The sequence below is a fragment of the Equus quagga genome, chromosome 10 (genome assembly GCF_021613505.1).
Source record: "Equus quagga isolate Etosha38 chromosome 10, UCLA_HA_Equagga_1.0, whole genome shotgun sequence".
Taxonomy (NCBI): domain Eukaryota; kingdom Metazoa; phylum Chordata; class Mammalia; order Perissodactyla; family Equidae; genus Equus; species Equus quagga.
Genome location: NC_060276.1, coordinates 34,178,316 through 34,195,089, shown reverse-complemented (window position 1 = coordinate 34,195,089; position 16,774 = coordinate 34,178,316). Strand labels below are relative to the sequence as shown.

Genomic DNA, 16,774 nt, shown 5'->3' with positions numbered 1-16,774 from the left:
TTGTGGCATGTGGGACGCTGCCTCAGCGTGGTTTGATGAGCAGCGTCCCACATGCCACAACTAGAAGGACCCACAACGAAGAATACACAACTATGTACCGGGGGGCTTTGGGGAGAAAAAGGAAAAATAAAATCTTTAAAAAAAAAAAAGTTGTATCATCAAGCAACTAGTGTAGATAATTACAAGCCATACCAGACGGGACATTGAGGGACTTTCCTGCTGCAATGACTGGACAAACCGAGCCTGCCTTTCCCCGAGTAGGCGACTTTAGACATACACTGTAGATATACACTTCGGCAAGCCCAAGTGTAAAGGGACCAGGCCAAATTAACTTAAATAGAGCAGTGGGAAAGCTAGAATAATCAGCTTATCCCACCATTCCAATAGGAGCAGTTTTAAAAGGAAGATTAGTACTAACAGTTAAACAAGGAAATCCATACATGTACCAACCACGAAAAATAACAGTGGAACTGGATAAAAGTTAAAAGTAGAACCTATGCCTTAATTAAAGATTTAGAAACAGCCGAGGAAGGTATACACTCTCCACTAGGAATTTGGACTTTAGGAAATTGGGCTATCATTTTCTGTCAAAATAAAACTCAAAGTGTAAATACTTGGGCAAGATCAGAAAACATATCCAAGGAGAGACCATCAGTCTGCTACAAATTCTATTTGGTGAGCAGTTTAATTGTACGGGCAGGTGTGGTGCTCCTGAAGTATGGCAGATACTGAAGGGTAGCTATTCCAAGTAGAACTCTGGAATATGGACTTTACAGCAATTCCACAACAGATTAATGTGAGCTTGTTAAAACTGTTAGTATTAATGAGACAACGCAAACAACCATACTAACTCAAGCAAGTCATCAAAATCATCAAGAGAAATCTGAGACCGCTCTAGACCTTGAAACAAGATAAAGCTTGAACCAGCCTCTAAAACAACTAATGGTCAACGTGGTCCTTATGAGTCCAAGCAGGAAGACACTACAATCTCATAATATGTGAAACTGGCTAGCCTCTTGGCTAGATGGGTCACCTGGAAAGATTGTACTATAATGGCATCTCAGGACTAGATAAAAAATATATTGCAATGTTTGTTTTGATTGTGTGATTATATCTGTTTAAGAATTGGTAAGATGTAACCCTGCCCTAAGCAATAGATTGTTATATTAAGTATGTTTGCTCTATGGAACAGAATTAGAAATAGAGTTAATAATGATAAGAAATAAGTGTAGGAAATAAGAAAATACTTAGGAACAAGCGTTAGTAGGGAAGGTATTTTCCGGGGAGAGAAGAAAAGTAATAAGTTGTCAACAGTTATGCAGCTGTTTATGGTGGAAAACCATGGTGTAGAGTTAGTTTCTAAGCAGGTTATGAACCCAAGCCCTGTTTTTGTCATATGCAAATTAGGCAACCCTGAGTTGTTGATGTTGATACAAAATAGCTGATTGGCAACTGATACAAGTTATGGACTTACCAGCCCAATTAAAGGGACATATGTTAACGAATTTGGCAGTCCACTGATTAGATACCTCTGATTGAAATCCTGCATCTTTCCTCTAGGAGGATGGAGAGAGTGGCTAGTCCTTTATCCAAACTAGCCCTTTTCTGGATCTTCTTAAGACCAACACTAAAGCCAATTCTTGTATGACATGGAGCGATAGAGAGGGAGACAGGCTCATAATTCTGAGACAAACTTAAAGGTGTTAAAACCAAGGAAGATAGGCTGGTGGATGGCAATGAATTAGGAAGTTCATCTCTGTGTGCTTTGGCTAAAGTGTGTTGGAATTTGTGACTACATATTTGCATCCTTATGTGTGATTATTACTGCCAGTTATTAGACTACACTTGAATCTAATTCTTATTAGCTATTGATCCACACCAATTTATTGTTATGTGTTTTAACAGGTTTTAACTAATAAACTTTCATTCAAAAATCAGAGAACTTGCGGTCATCTTAAATTACCCGGTGGTGAATTTGGAGGCTACCAAATTGGTGTAAAAGACCCAATTCAACAGAAGTGGAGTGTACTCAGAGAGAGTATTGTACCAGGAGTCTGAAGTTCTATTTCTGGCTTTGTCGGATAATCCTGAACAAATCTCTGAAATATAGTCCTTTGTTGTTTGTAAAATGAGAGTTATAATTTTTCTGCCTACCATCAATGGCAATTAGGAACAAATAAAATGATAGAGTTTTCAAAGCCTTTGGTATGATATATCTGACAATGGGACGGAATATATGAAATCAGGACTTTTTAGGAATATCTGAAACATGTCTATATGACAATACCTGAAAGTCTATGTGTCATGAAAAGATTATCCAATAGTTTTACCTGTGTTTTCTAACAGGTTAGACCTTCTTTATCTTACTCCATGTCAAAGTTATAGTCTGAAATAAGCTTTTGTTTCATTCTTCTGAACTTGTTTTTTCTTTTTTTTTTACAAAGTTAAATTCCTTTTGGGAGTCTGCTAGAGTTCTAATAGGAATAGTAATGAGGAAAAAACAGCAATGAAAAGCCTTTCAGGAAATACTGGATTATATTCCATTTAAGGCTAAGACTTTGTTCCTGAGGAGTTTATGTAACACTGAACAATAAAGTTCACTATCAACCAACCCACTATCAACCAACCCACTATCAACCAACTGGATTTTAATAATTGCTTTTTATGTCAAAGCTGATTATTTTGTTCTTGTATTGATAGGCTTATCTTAATAGACTGGAGGTAGTTAGCCATTTCCTCTTGCATATACTTCTTATATTTTCAAGGACCCTATTCCCTCCAGTGCATTTGAAACTTGTTTGTCTTCTGCCTATATAACCCTTAGCTCACAAGCTGACTAACCAACCAACCAAAAAGCCCTAAAAAAACAAAAAGAATAGCCTTTAGTTCCTGAAGTTATTTGGGAGTTACATGGATTGACAGATACAACTATCCATTGGTCTCAAATGTGACATCTCTCCAGGGTAATAAAGAATGTTCGAAAGTGATCTCCATTTACATCTCTGAAGAATGGAACTGCATTTTAGCAACGTAAGGAAAACCACTGAACTCTTTAGCCCTGTCACAATTTCATCTTAAAGACCCTAGTAAAATGCTGAAAACATCTTAAGAGGTATTTTTTTGTTTAACGTGAATATTCATGTAAAGTGGACTATGGAGCCACAGTTATGAGATGCAACTTTAGTGTTTCAGATTCCTTTAATCAATGATGCCATTAACAAAATCTGTTGTTGAAAACACATGCCTCTAGATTATAACAAATTCTGGCAAAATTGATCATTTTAAATAGTTTTATTCTTACTTAAACTTGGGGAAACATTGGCCTTTTTTTTTTTTGAGGAAGATTAGCCCTGAGATGACTACTGCCAATCCTCCTCTTTTTGCTGAGGAAGACTGGCCCTGAGCTAACAGCCATACATTGGCCTTTCTTGAAGCTATATCTTCTAAATTTTAAATATTGGCAGCCCCCTAACTTCCAGTTTTGGAAAATCTGTTGTGTTGCAGCTCATTTTATAGAGAAAAATATTGTCTGGTTTTGTTTTTGTGTGTGTGTGTGTGTGTGTGTGTGTGTGTGTGTGTATGGAATACAGCTTTTTGGCTCAAGGTTTAAGAGACAGACATGTTGTTTGTTTGAAACATTTAGATGTGCGTGAGCTTATCTTTGGGTACTTTTCCCTGGTGCAGGAGTCTCCGATGCTCCCCTCTTACAAACCCTCCCCTGTTGAGAAAGTTCCCATTTGTACTACGTACTTCTGCCCGGTTGGAATCACAGCATGCTTTAAATGATTGAACAGGGTGTCAGCAGGGATGACACGAGGAAGTGGAGAAGTGGTGCATCTGCTCTTTCCTGTTCTGAGTCCTGTTCTGAGTATAGACACTGAGGAAGCAACCTACCCATCCTTGAGGTTAGAACCTCATGGTCCAACTGGAGTCAAGTATGGAATCAAGTAAGACAAAAAAAGACTATTTTTCTCTTTTAGCTCAGTTGTCCCATTCACAACTAGAGGTTGTTTCCCCTCTGAATAATTCTGGTCCTAGGAGATAATTCTTGTCTAGCCTTCTTCAGGGCCTAAAGGTCATCTGGAAAAGCTGGCCTTTTGAAAAATATCGTCAACTTGTTTAAGGGCTCCCAACATGCAACCTTCAAACTGAATGTGTTCCACTAAACTCTGGGGTGTAATTCATGTAAGATGTTAATATATTTTTCTCCTTGATGAGTAAGCACACATAAACTACTATATACCTCTAAGGAATTTGAGGAATTTTATCTAACATAGAAAAGCTGAGTTCATTTGCCATAGATATAATAGAAAGATAAAGTTAGTTTTCATTCATTTATTTGTGTCTGAAGAAAAGATCGGTTTGCCGAGTTCCCTTATATCCTACATTGTGGCCTTAAGTGCTGTGTGTATGTTTCACTTTTTGTAAGACTAGATTCTAGATATTTATTGTCCAGACCTATCAGTCTTTTTCCTCAGCTCAAGAACTTCTGAGAATGAAGTGCTCACAGACAGCTGAATTGTGAGAACCTCAGTAGCGCGCAGGATTGTGTTCCTTATCCAAGCACAGTAAACTTGAAATTACAAAAACACCCCCCAAGTAAGGACATTGCTGATTTGTTCGAGATGAAACTATTCAGTCTTAAACTAGATATGTGGATTGAATAGAGAGCAATTAGAGACTATACTCATTAGAACCTCAATGGAATCACAGAATTTTTAAAAACTGTAATTCACAGATTAGGAAGGATTACTGAGTTCTTTAGTGGAAATGAAGTCACAATTCAGAAGAGATTTATAGATCTTGGTGAGTATAAATCATGTTTTGCATTCTGGAAGCTGTGCCTTTGGAGTGCAAACCTTAAGGTATATCTGAATTCTTAAGCCTCCCCTGCTATTCAGTGTGGCTTAGTTTGAAGAGAAACTAAACTAAAATTGATCCATGGCCATTGTTAAGGTAATTTATCTTGGAAAATTGAGAGCTAAATATATAAATCCCAAAATTATTCTGAAGTCTCCAGTTATAAGACTAAAGTTTGGGCCATATTTGGGTTTATGTGGCTCTGTGAAAGTATTTTCTTTTTCATGAAATTATGGACATTGAAGTTGAGAGTCACTCACTGTCCTTGCTGCATTTGCTGCAAACCTGGAATTGGAGTTTGATGTACTCTCGCTGAAACAGCTCAGTCTATTAAATTCCAGAGTTCCCATTCACAATGATGGATGAATACCACCAGGCCTAAAATTGTTGATCTTTGCATAAATACAGTGCTTTTTGGATTGCTTTTGTATTACTGCTGAATATCCATAAATTTGAATAGTTACAAGGTACTCCTTTGCTAGTGTTATGGGTTAAAAATAATGTGGTCCACAAAATATGAAACTAATTGTATGGACTCACTAGTGAAAGAAAAGTGGACACCCCAAAATTTGGACATCTTCAAAAAATGAGTCCTAGTGGTGATGGTTGCACAACAACGTGAATGTACTTAATGCCACTGAACTGTAAACTTAAAAATGGTTAAAATGGTAAATTTTACGTTACGTATATTTTACCACAATAAAACAAATAACTCTTTCCACTTGACTGCATACGGTAAATGGACCCTGAAAACAATTTTGGAATATCTGATGCCTAATTAAGAGGGCAAAAAGAAATATAAGCCCTTGTGGGTAAAGGGTCACATATGTTTGGTGATTGATAAAAACTAGACTATTGGTGTGAGCATGATGCAGTCTATACAGAAACTGATATATAATAATGTACACCTGAAATTACACAAAGTTATAAACCAATATGACCTCAATAAAGTAATTAAAAAAAGAAATATAACCCCTTGAAACATTCAGTTTGGTATAATAGCTATTTGGTATATAATAGCTGAAAAAGATATTATGTGAACATATAGTAACAGAGATATTCTGTAATAACAATAATAAGAGAAATTATGAAATAAGGGACTAGGGGACAAAGTTTCAGGAAAGTAAAAGGACTAAAACATGAGGGAAAAACTGATGAGAAGGTTAATGAAAGTTGGAGGGCAGTGAATGTAGAACCCAAGGGTGATTCCATGGTCATATACCAAGCAGATTCCCATGAGAGTGAGGAAGTCATCACAAGGGTTTACAAATGGAGCACTAACTAAAATTGGCCAATGAAGATTACAGGAACAGAAGGGGTCAAGTGATAAGTAGTTGGGAGATGATCTATCAATACAAAATTGATAAAATATTGCAGTGAAACTGAAAATAAATACTTTGTCAATTTTCAGGGGGATGGGGACCTAGATTTATGAAGTTTATCTGCTATCTAGTAAGGTAAGGAATGCAGACTTCAGTTATATTCTGCAATATCTATTTTTTTGTTTGTTTTTATATTTATTTATTTTCAGTGAGGAAGATTGGCCCTGAGCTAACATCTGTTGCCAATCTTCCTCTTTTTACTTGAGGAAGATTGTTGCTGAGCTAACGTCTGTGCCAGTCTTCCTCTATTTTGTATGTGGGACACTGCCACAGCATGGCTTGATGAGCGGTGCTTAGGTCTGTGCCGGGGATCTGAACCTGCAAACCCTGGGCCGCTGAAGTGGAGTGTGCGAACTTAACCACTGAGGCATCAGGCCGGCCCCCAATATCTATTATTTAACACTTCTGTTCCCATTAACCATTTTGTTACCTGAAAGCAATTCATGTTCTAAAACTATCTGTGATTTTTTTTCTCACAGTATTATAACAATTTATGTAAAGTGAAAAACATATTAAAACCATAATATACGTAATTAATGGAAATATACACATATATCAAAGTGAAGAAAAGTCAATTAGACCTTCCAGCAGATTACTTAACACAACTGATACTACACATCAACAGCAGGGCAGTGGAAGGGAGGGAAGGGTAAGGGAGAGGACGGGCCATTGGTGTATCTATTATCCACAGTTTTAGTACACAGAATCAGACCACATACCATGGGTCCCTCGTGTGTAACCATGAAAATTAATAACAGCAGCTAATATTTATTGAATGCCTAATGTATGCTGAATATTGTGCTGTGCATAAGCATATTACCTGTTTTATTTTGTTTAAACTTTATATTTCTCCAGGGAGGTAAGTACTCCCATTATTATCCTATTTTTCAGAAGAGAAAAGTGAGGTTAAGTAACTTTTCAGGCTTAGTGAAACAAAGCAAGTAGTGGCAAAACCAGGATAAGGAGATGCAGAGGTGGGCCTATTCATTTACTATCTCCCCAAATGCAGCCCTTTCAATCTGCTTGTTGCTCTTTTGTCATCTTTTATCCCCTTTGAGGTTGCCCCTGGTACTCATTTTTGCCTCATTACAAAGGCATAGTATTTTTTTTTCTTGTCTGAGAGAAAGGGCCTGGGTTAGTGCACAATGTGATTTGCCTCAGAGCACGGACCCATGAAGAGATGGCACTGCTGGTTGCTCTTCAGATACCAAGCACCTCTTGGTTCCATCTCTTTGAATCTGACTCCAGGTAGCATTGGAAGAGAGATAGAAATGCACATTAAAGTATTTCCTGTGCCATGCATTGTCCACTAGCATTTTCTCATTTATTTCCCATAATAGCCCTATGAAGTAGAGGAACTATTGCCATCTCCATTTTATAAATGAGAAAACTAATGTCCTGAAAATTTGAGTGACTTTCTTCAGGTCATACAGCTGGTGAGTTGGAATTCCATCCTCAGTCTCTCTGGCTTCAAAGTCCCGGCTCTTTCCACGGTACTGTGTTGCCTCCTTAAAGAGCTAAATTAGGCTTGCTAGGAGGCTCCCCAAAATTGTTGGATAAGATGGCATAGAACAGCATAGACTAGATTGTAAATGTGGCTGAGCTGGAAAGCAAAGCCTCTCCTGTGATCTGCTTGGGCTGACCTCCCTCAAAGAGGTAACCCTAACAGTTTGGAGATCACCTCATCACAGATGTTGCTCCAGCCTTCCACAGAACTACACACCCTGAGTATGACTCCATCTTTCAAATGCATATCTCAGCCTTCTTGCTGAGGGGCTGCCAAGGACTCAGTTCTGTCAACAGTTAACAGGATCCAGGCAGTGAGCCCTCCATGATCACTGCCCACCATGTCTCCAGTACGTAGGGGAGGATCATTTGTTATGTGTTCTCATAAAAGTTCTCCTTCAGAGCGCTTACATTAGTTTGTAATTATATATCCACTAATGTGATCATTTACTTAGTGTCCACCACTAGCTTGTAAGCTCCATGAAAGCAGGGTCACTGCCTGTTTTCTGCATCTCAAACACCTAGAACAGTGCTAAACAAGCATTTGTTGGATGAATGAGTGCTTTACCATCAAAGAATCAGATGATCAGTATTTTCCTTCCTTATCTGACCGTAAAGAAAATATACAGAGGTTGCATGTGACTTGGATAAATGAACCTAACTGTTTTTGAGGTCTGTCTAAACATTTGTTTGTTAGAGGGCTAAGCGGTAGAAAAATGCTGACTCTTGCTTTGGTGCTCTGGAGAGCTTAAGCTTCCCTGAAAGCAGAGAAGAGCTCAGCTTACCTCTTTCTGGTGGTATTTGATCGCCACCTTCAGCTTGGCCAGATCATGGTACTTCTGAGGGTCAAGCTCTTCACTGTGGTCATCTCGATGGTTGAGGATGATCTCCAATTCCCGGGAGCTCCGAGCTTGGTCCAGCAGGTCTTTGGCAAAGAGCTTGCACTGTTGGGAGAGCTCCTCATACTCAGCTTTGAACTCATTCTCCACCTTGCTGAGCTCCTTGAGCTCCCAGCCCAGGCGAAAGGCAGTTAGGATGGGGTCCTCGCTTGATAAGGCAATGAGTGAGGGGCTTGCCAGAGCTTTATAGATGTTCAGTCGGGAACGGGAGTGGCGCAGGCTGTCTACCTCTGAACTGGACACACACTCCACACAGTTGCAGCGGATCTGGTGGGGCCGTGGGATAGTGACCCGTTTTTGCACAAGCAACTTGATGATTTCGTAGTTGTTGGTGTGGGCAGCCAGCATGATGGGAGTGATGTCTGGTGTGAACTCGGAGAACTGGGTGTCCATCATCAGAGTGGGGACCTAGATACAATAAAATGAAAAAGCATAAAAAGGCAGGATTAAGGCTTGGAGGGAGAGGGAGAATGGGGCCCATCAAATGGTAGTGATTCAGGAATTAGAGTCGCCATTCTTCTGTCAATTCCTTTTCTGACCATGATAGCTATTTGTGGATTGCTTACTGTGTGCCAGGTATACAGCACTTTACATGTATTTACTCATTTAATCCCCACAACAACCTTGTGAGGTAAATATTCTCCCCAAATGAAGAAGTTGAGGCACACAGAGGTTAAAGAACATACTTAAGGTTACACAGCTTTTCGTAGCAGAGCAAAGATTCAAACCCAGGCAATATGACTCTAGAGCTTGGCTCTTAAAATTATGCAACCACAACATGCCCAGTTCTGTCTGAGGCACAATGGGGGATACAGAGAAGTAAAGGACATTTTTCCTGACCTTCTGGAGCTGAGTTGGGTAGAGGAGACTTACATAAAGTTGGTAAGTAGGAGTACGTAGTAGTATGTATTCAGTTCTAAGTGATCACTAGAGACTGCAGAAATAGTTGCTTGAAAGGCTAAAGACAACCAGTAATCTTAAAGACCATGCCACTAAAGCTAGCCATGGAAACTGAAGACACTCTCAAATAGTTACATTGACTTTGTATGTATATAGGACTTCAGGGGACCAAAGAACAAGGCCAGACTGTGTTCCTCCAACTTTCTGTAGGTCTTAGCAAGGTAGAGAGAATCTGTTATTGTCAGGAAGAAGTACTCTTTATTTTATTTTTATTTTTTTGGTGAGGAAGATTGGCCCTGAACTAACATCTGTTGCCAATCTTCCTCTTTTTGCTTGAGGAAGATTGTCGCTGAGCTAACATATGTGCCAAAGGAAGAAGTACTCTTTAAATGAGGACCTCTAGGCTTGGAGGAGGGCCAAAGGGCCTTTGATAAAATTTTGTCCATGATGTAATGCTTGGTGTAAGTAGCAGCTACAAGTGAAAGGTAGAGGGGTTCTTTGGGTATTCTGGAGCATTTCTGGGTGAGGTTGCAGAACCTGATCAATGAATAAAAAAATCTTTCAACTTTAAAATGTGTCTTTTGGGACCCAGTCTGTTCTCAGTCTAATAGGGAAACAGAGGCAGCTTGTTAGACCCACAGGAGAATCTCCGTGTGATAGGATCCAGATCTAGAGAATAAAGAGGACTGGACTAGTCAGAGGAGGCCTCATGGAGGGGTGGAGCTGTGTATTCAAACCATGAGTAGGACTCCAGCAGATTGTGAAATATTGATCTTAATACAATTAAAAAAAAAAACACACAGCAGTTCCAACACTCATTTTAAATGGGGAGAACAAAACATGGATAACTGAGTCTCACAGAATAGACAAATGTTTTAATCAATAGTTTCTTTTTGCTCTTAAAACTTGTTTTTAGAAACCCACAGTTGCTGGCGAACTAACAAAAGGATGAGCTACAGTTTTTCATCATCTTTGCCTCCTTCCCACCTTAGATGAAGGATTCTCAAACAGGAAGTGGCCAGAAAAGGGGAGGAGACGGAGGGGGAGGAGTTTGCAAGAAATCTGTTTCCTTCATGGAGTGGTCGCATCAGCCTTTGGATGGCTGAGAGCTGGTTGCACATTGGTCATCAATTGTTTGGGTGTAGCAGTGAGAAAACATTGTTAAACATTTAGAGGGAGCAGCTACAAACAACACAGCAGGAAGTGAGCAATTGGCTCATAAAATAAACTGGACACAGGAAAGAATAATCTCAGAAATTAACATAAGCCTACAACTAAGGAAGAAGTAGGTCTGAATGGGTAGTGAACATAAAACACAACAACAGGCATAAAGCCTAGAGTTGGGAGAGAGAGTAAGTGAGCAATGTGTCACAGTCTGCCCAAGAAGAAAGGCGCTCAGATCTGGGAATCTGCCCCTTCTCAGAGGGCAGGGGCATTCATCAATCTCTATCATGATCTAGAGGCAGGAGGACAGGGGTGGAAGTAGGATAGTCTGTTGCACAGGATTCCCTGGGTTAGATTGGAGGTACGTGTCTGCTCCCTACCATGGTGCACTTTCTGTCCTCTCTCTCTCTCCACTTCCTTGCTCTTTCTACTTTCTTACTCTTTTTATTTTCTCTTTCCCTTTATGTCATTGCTGATGGGTCTGTCCAAGATATACTATGGTACTTTTGAATATTGCTTAGCCCCACTTGTGTCATGGAGCTGAAACGTTGCTGTCTATGCCTAGAATATGAAATGCTTTCTGGAGTCATCTGATTCTGTTGTCTTTGACTTGGTGCTCAAAAAGGAGTCTCTGATTCTCCATTTGGCTTTCTGGGTACCTGACACCAGAGAGGAAATCTATTTGAAAGAAAACTGGTCTACAATGACCAACCGTGTCCTCCTGCCCAGACTGCTTTTTCTCCTCCAGTCAAACTTACCATTCACAAGTTGCCACATCCACCTAGTTCGTTGGTCTCTGTGTGTAGGTCCTTGTGGTATCCCCTATGTGGAATGGTCTCTCACCATTTCTCTGCCAGTGAAGGGCTGTTGTAAACCCCGGCTTCTTCAATAGCTCCTCCTCTTAACTAGATCCCATCCCTTACCACCACGCAGATGTTGTGGGCACTAGGTTACATCCCAGATCTCACTTTTCTGAACCATCCCTTATATTGTTCTCTAATTATTTCACGTAATGGATTTCTTGCCCTCTCAATAAAGTTGTGAGCTCTTTGAAGGCAGAGCTGTCTTATGTTGCTCTTATTTTCCCCATGGCATCTAGCACAATGCTAGACACACAACAGGCACTCAGCAAAAAGGAATTAAGTTTTCTATTCTCAAAATAAGGAATTGACTCTCATTTACAAACCTGGCTCCCACAATGTGAGTCAATATGAGCTAGTTTCCTTGGGTCTTTCCTTCTCATGTCCAGCTGATGAAGGCAGACATTCCAAACTCTAAGGAAGGTTAGCAGATGGGCTCTATAGGGAAGAACCCTGAGGTCACAAAAACCTAGGAGAGTTCTTGCCTGTAATTTCTCAATTCTATTGCTTCGAGATGGAGACTCTGATCCAAAGACCACAGATTTCTACTCCTCTTCCTGCTTCTGCCTCTCATCTTCCTGCTGCTTTTCCTTTCCTAGACTGTTCAGGGATCATGGACTATCATCAGGACAGCCATGGCAAAGAAAGAGATTCTATAACCAGTGTCAGAGGTTTCTGATAATAATCTGGACTTTGTGATATGGTCTACAACAGGGGCCGAACAGGTAATGGGTAACATAAATGAAGGCTGTGTGTGGGTTCATATGCATAATTTGGATGAGTAAATAGTGGGAACTGGTGAACTGTAGAGCACACACCCTCTCAAAGGAGGCATCTGCTGCTCAGCTCCTTATTGTTACAAAATTGTTATAAGCACAAATGAGGGGGGGCTGGCCCGGTGGCGGAGCAGTTAAGTGTGCTTGTTCTGTTTCTTGGCGGCCCGGAGTTTGCCGTTCGGATCCTGGGTGTGGACATGGCACAACTTGGCAAGCCATGCTGTGGTGGGCATCCCACATATAAAGTAGAGGAAGATGGGCATGGATGTGAACTCAGGGCCAGTCTTCCTTAGCAAAAAAGAGGAGGATTGGCAGCAGATGTTAGCTCAGGGCTAATCTTCCTCAAAACAAAAACAAAAACAAAAACAACAAAAACAAATGAAGGCCCAATGTTGTAATTTTTCAAAAGAAGTCAGAAATATGGATTTGGTTGAGAATCTCTTATAGTTTGAAATGTTGGCTCAAAAAATTTAAAGACAGTGTACAGGCCAAAAAAATACATATATGAGGCAATTTAGGCTTGAGTGAGCCATTTTGTGACTTTTGAGCTATCACATAATTTGTGAGACGAAGGAAGGATAAGCGAGGAGGCTGGACATTTAGGCAGGGGCCAGATGATAAAAGGCCTTGTATGCCATGTTGAAAAAAATGTTATCTCTTGTCCATGGGGAGCCACTGTAGAGTTTTAATCAGGAGAGTGGCATAGCTGAACAAGTGTTTTACAAAGATCAGTTTGGCCAAAGTGTGGGGAATGGGCAGTGGTAAATGTGCTGGTAAATGTTTAACAAGCATCTCTCCATTAAAAAAAAAATCTTGATTTGTAGTGCTTGCCAATTTCTGTGGTCTAAGTACTTGCATTGTGGCTAATTTCAAGCTACCAATATGTTATCATGGAACAAAGCCTTGGGACGAGATGCATAGAACCAGCTCTCGCCAGCTGATGTAAGCCAGCTCCAGCACACCACTGGATGAGTTTCAGAAAGAAGACTAGTTAAAAGATATCATTAGTCCAGGTGAAGAGATGCTGACATCTTAAACTAGACAGTGATTCTAGAGATAGACAGGAAACCACAGATTTAAGACATTCACTGGATGTGTCTTCTTCATTGGAAGAAGAAATCAAGGATGTCAGGTTTCTGGATTGCATGCCTAGTGGAATAGTAGTATCATCAATGGAGATAGTTAACACAGGAGAAAAAGCAGATTCAGGGTTAAAACAAGTTCAATTTTGGCCGTATTGAGTTTGAAGTAGCTATGATAACAGTAGCAGGAAATTGTGTAACTTTAGCGTGAATCTTGAAGGAAAGATCGGAGCTGGAAATGCAGATGTGAGAGTCTGCAGCCTATAATAGTAGTTGAAACTAAGAGAGTGCATAGGATCAGCCTCTGCCCACTCTGCCCTGGCTCCCCCAGAGCTGGGTGGCTGATCTGCCCAAGGACTCAGCCCTGCCCCAGTTTCCAGAGCAATGGAGTCTTGAAGTAGGAAGCCCTCAAGCGGCCAGCGTCAGCCTCCCCCATTCGAAATTCCAATCACTGGGGCTCTGCGTTAGGGCACTCTCCTTGTTTTGTTAGTTTCTGAATCCCAGCTTCTTCCCCACTTGTGCCCTAGTTTGTAAAACAAGATTCCTCCCTGGATCCCTAGTCTGAGTTTCTGTTCATGTAACTGGCCTAATAGCCCAGGTCTAGCATATTTTCTGGATTATCCCTGCCTTTGATAGTCTTTGAGTTATTTTACAACTCTGTAAATTGTAATGCAAATATTTCTCGTCTGGCCAAAGGCAATTGATTATTGCCCCGTGCATCTATTTGTAAATTGCTTTCAGCATTCCTGATGGCCTATGTCAGGAATCGGCAAACTTTTTTCTGTAAAAGACCAGACAGTACATGTTGGGCTTTGCGGACCGTACAACTTTGCCATTGTAGCAGGAAAACAGCCAGAGGCAATATGTAAATGAATGGGTGTGGCCGTACTCCCTAAAATTTTATTTACAAAAAGAGGTGACAGAGTGGATTTGGCTTGCTGGCCATAGTTTGCAGATCTCTGGTCTCCTGGTTCCCTCACTAGTGAGTTAAACAGAATCTTTGACATGTGTTCACTTTAAATTTGTATGAGGATCATGATTTAAGCTTTTTTTTTTTTTAAAAAAAATTATCCATTTACAGCCATTTTGTGTTCAGATTGAGGCCAGGTAGAAAATTCAATTTTATTCTTTTCTTATCGAGTTTTGCCTTCTCTTTGAACTCCAAAATTATACTGAATGATCTTGGGCTTCCCATTAAAAATCGTGTTTTTTAAAAAGGAAAAAGAGTGGTGGTGGGGGAAGGGAAGGAAATCAACACACCAAGAAATGAGATTTGGTCCACATTATCTTCAACTGTACTTCTAAAGAAAGCTGGTGCATGGACGGACTTGATTAAATTTTAAAATTTGCAATGATGTGGGCTTAGGGCATGGCCACTAAAGAAGTTACCTTGCCTGCCTCTCCCGGGGGCTTTGCATTCAGGCCCTAATGAGTTTGCTCCTGGATCTGCCCTAGGTCTCCCTGTGGAAAGCTAGCATTATACTCTAGGATCCTTCTGGATTAACGAGCCTGGAACAGAGTCACCCGCCTCAAAGCTCATCGCACAAAACACTTGCAGCACAGTGAAAAGAGTGAGCTAAAGTCAGCTGCTTCATATTTTCACCTAACTTCCATTGCCAGAGGACACAACAGAGGAATAGATGACGCTCCACTTTCCCTACTCTTAGGACTTGCTAGAGCTTTTACAAGGTTATTGTTCTCAAGGGGCCCGAATGATATATTCATTTCCATGAACGTCATCACTGGACACAATCTGCTAATTGAAAATTTTCTGAACCCTGTTGTTACCAGCCTTCGGCACCCTTGCTCGAGTTTATCACAGGCTTCTGAAATTAAACTCCCCATTTGTAATTAATGGATAGACCCTTATCAGGAGCCACCTCCTTCATACCCACAATGCTGTCTGGTCATAGGCCAAACCTCTCCTGTTGGCACTTCCTCACACAGCTGGCCTGATAGCATCATGTTGGAAATGAATCTCCCATCTTGTGCCTGGATTTAGTGAAATCACAATACCTCTTTTTTCACATGCTGGGTCTCTATCTCCCCACCCTAACATACCAGAAAAAATTAATGTTCAATCTTTTTCAGCAGTCCAAAGGACTGTTGGAAACAAAATTTCGTTTCTCAGTATTACTCAGAAATGGAGAACACCAGCATCTGATCACGTCACATTACCAGCTGCCCACTCTGCCTTACCTCTAGGTCAGTCAGCTAGGAGTGGTGATGCATGAGCTACTTTGGAGCAACTATTAGCATGAGATGGGAAATAATGTTTCCCAGACTTTGGTGAAAACAGAACCACCAGAATTAGTATTTACTGAATCATCTCAGCTGATTTCAAGGCCAACATGTATATAATTTAGATTGGAAGACTAAAATGGACAAAACTTATTTGGAGATAATGTCACAAAACCCACCTGGTGTTTTAAAAAAAAGTCAACATTGATATGTAAAAATAATAACGTATACAACAGTGGCCAGCGTTAGCCTGAGGTTTTTTTTGTTGTTACTGCTGTCAAGTCGATTCAGACAGTTACCCTGTGTACAGCAGAGTTGAACCCTGCCCGGTCTTTTAGCCTCATCCTCTCACCTTCTGCCGCTGTATCAGACAATACTCTGCTGCTATTCATAGGGTTTTCTTGGCCAAGTTTTTCGGAAGTGGGTGACCAGGTCCTTCTCCCTAGTCTGTCTTACTTTGGAAGCTCCACTGAAACCTGTCCACCATGGGTGACCCTACTGGCATTTGAAATACCTGTGGCATAGCTCTCAGCATCATAGCAATATGCCACTGCCACAGTATGACAACTGACAGGCAGGTGGTGTGGTTCCCTGACCGGGCTGTGGCAGTGAGAGCACTGGATCTTAACCACTAGACCATCAGGGCTGCCTTAGCCTGAATAGCAGGTGTTAAAACATGGGGCCGGCCCCGTGGCTGAGTGGTTAAGTTTGCACACTCCGCTTTGGTGGCCCGGGGTTTCATCAGTTTGGATCCTGGGTGCGGACATGGCACGGCTCATCAGGCCATGCTGAGGCGGAGTCCCACATAGCACAACCAGAAGCACTCACAACTAGAATATACAACTATGTACTGGGGGGCTTTGGGCAGAAGAAGAAAGGAAAAAAAAAAGAAGATTGGCAATAGATATTAGCTCAGGGCCAATCTTAAAAAAATAACACTAATGGCTGTTAGTTATTGAACACTTTCCATAGGCCAGGTTCCATGCTAGAGTATCTCATTCAGTCCTCACCATGACTCTATGCTATAGGCATAGTAATTATCCCCATTTTACACTTGAGGGAAACTCAGCCATGGAGAAGCTAAGTGCCTTGCCCAAGGTCACA

The 16,774-nt window shown here is 40.8% G+C and overlaps 1 protein-coding gene across 1 annotated transcript in view; it reads right to left on the bottom strand.

Annotated features, from left to right (window-relative positions):
• TRPC5 (transient receptor potential cation channel subfamily C member 5) overlaps positions 1-16,774 on the bottom strand; it is a 140,133-nt gene that overhangs the window by 99,731 nt on the left and 23,628 nt on the right. The window contains exon 2 of the mRNA XM_046673992.1: positions 8,534-9,055. Coding sequence (XP_046529948.1) covers positions 8,534-9,055 — 522 coding nt within the window. The remainder of the gene's footprint in view (positions 1-8,533; positions 9,056-16,774) is intronic.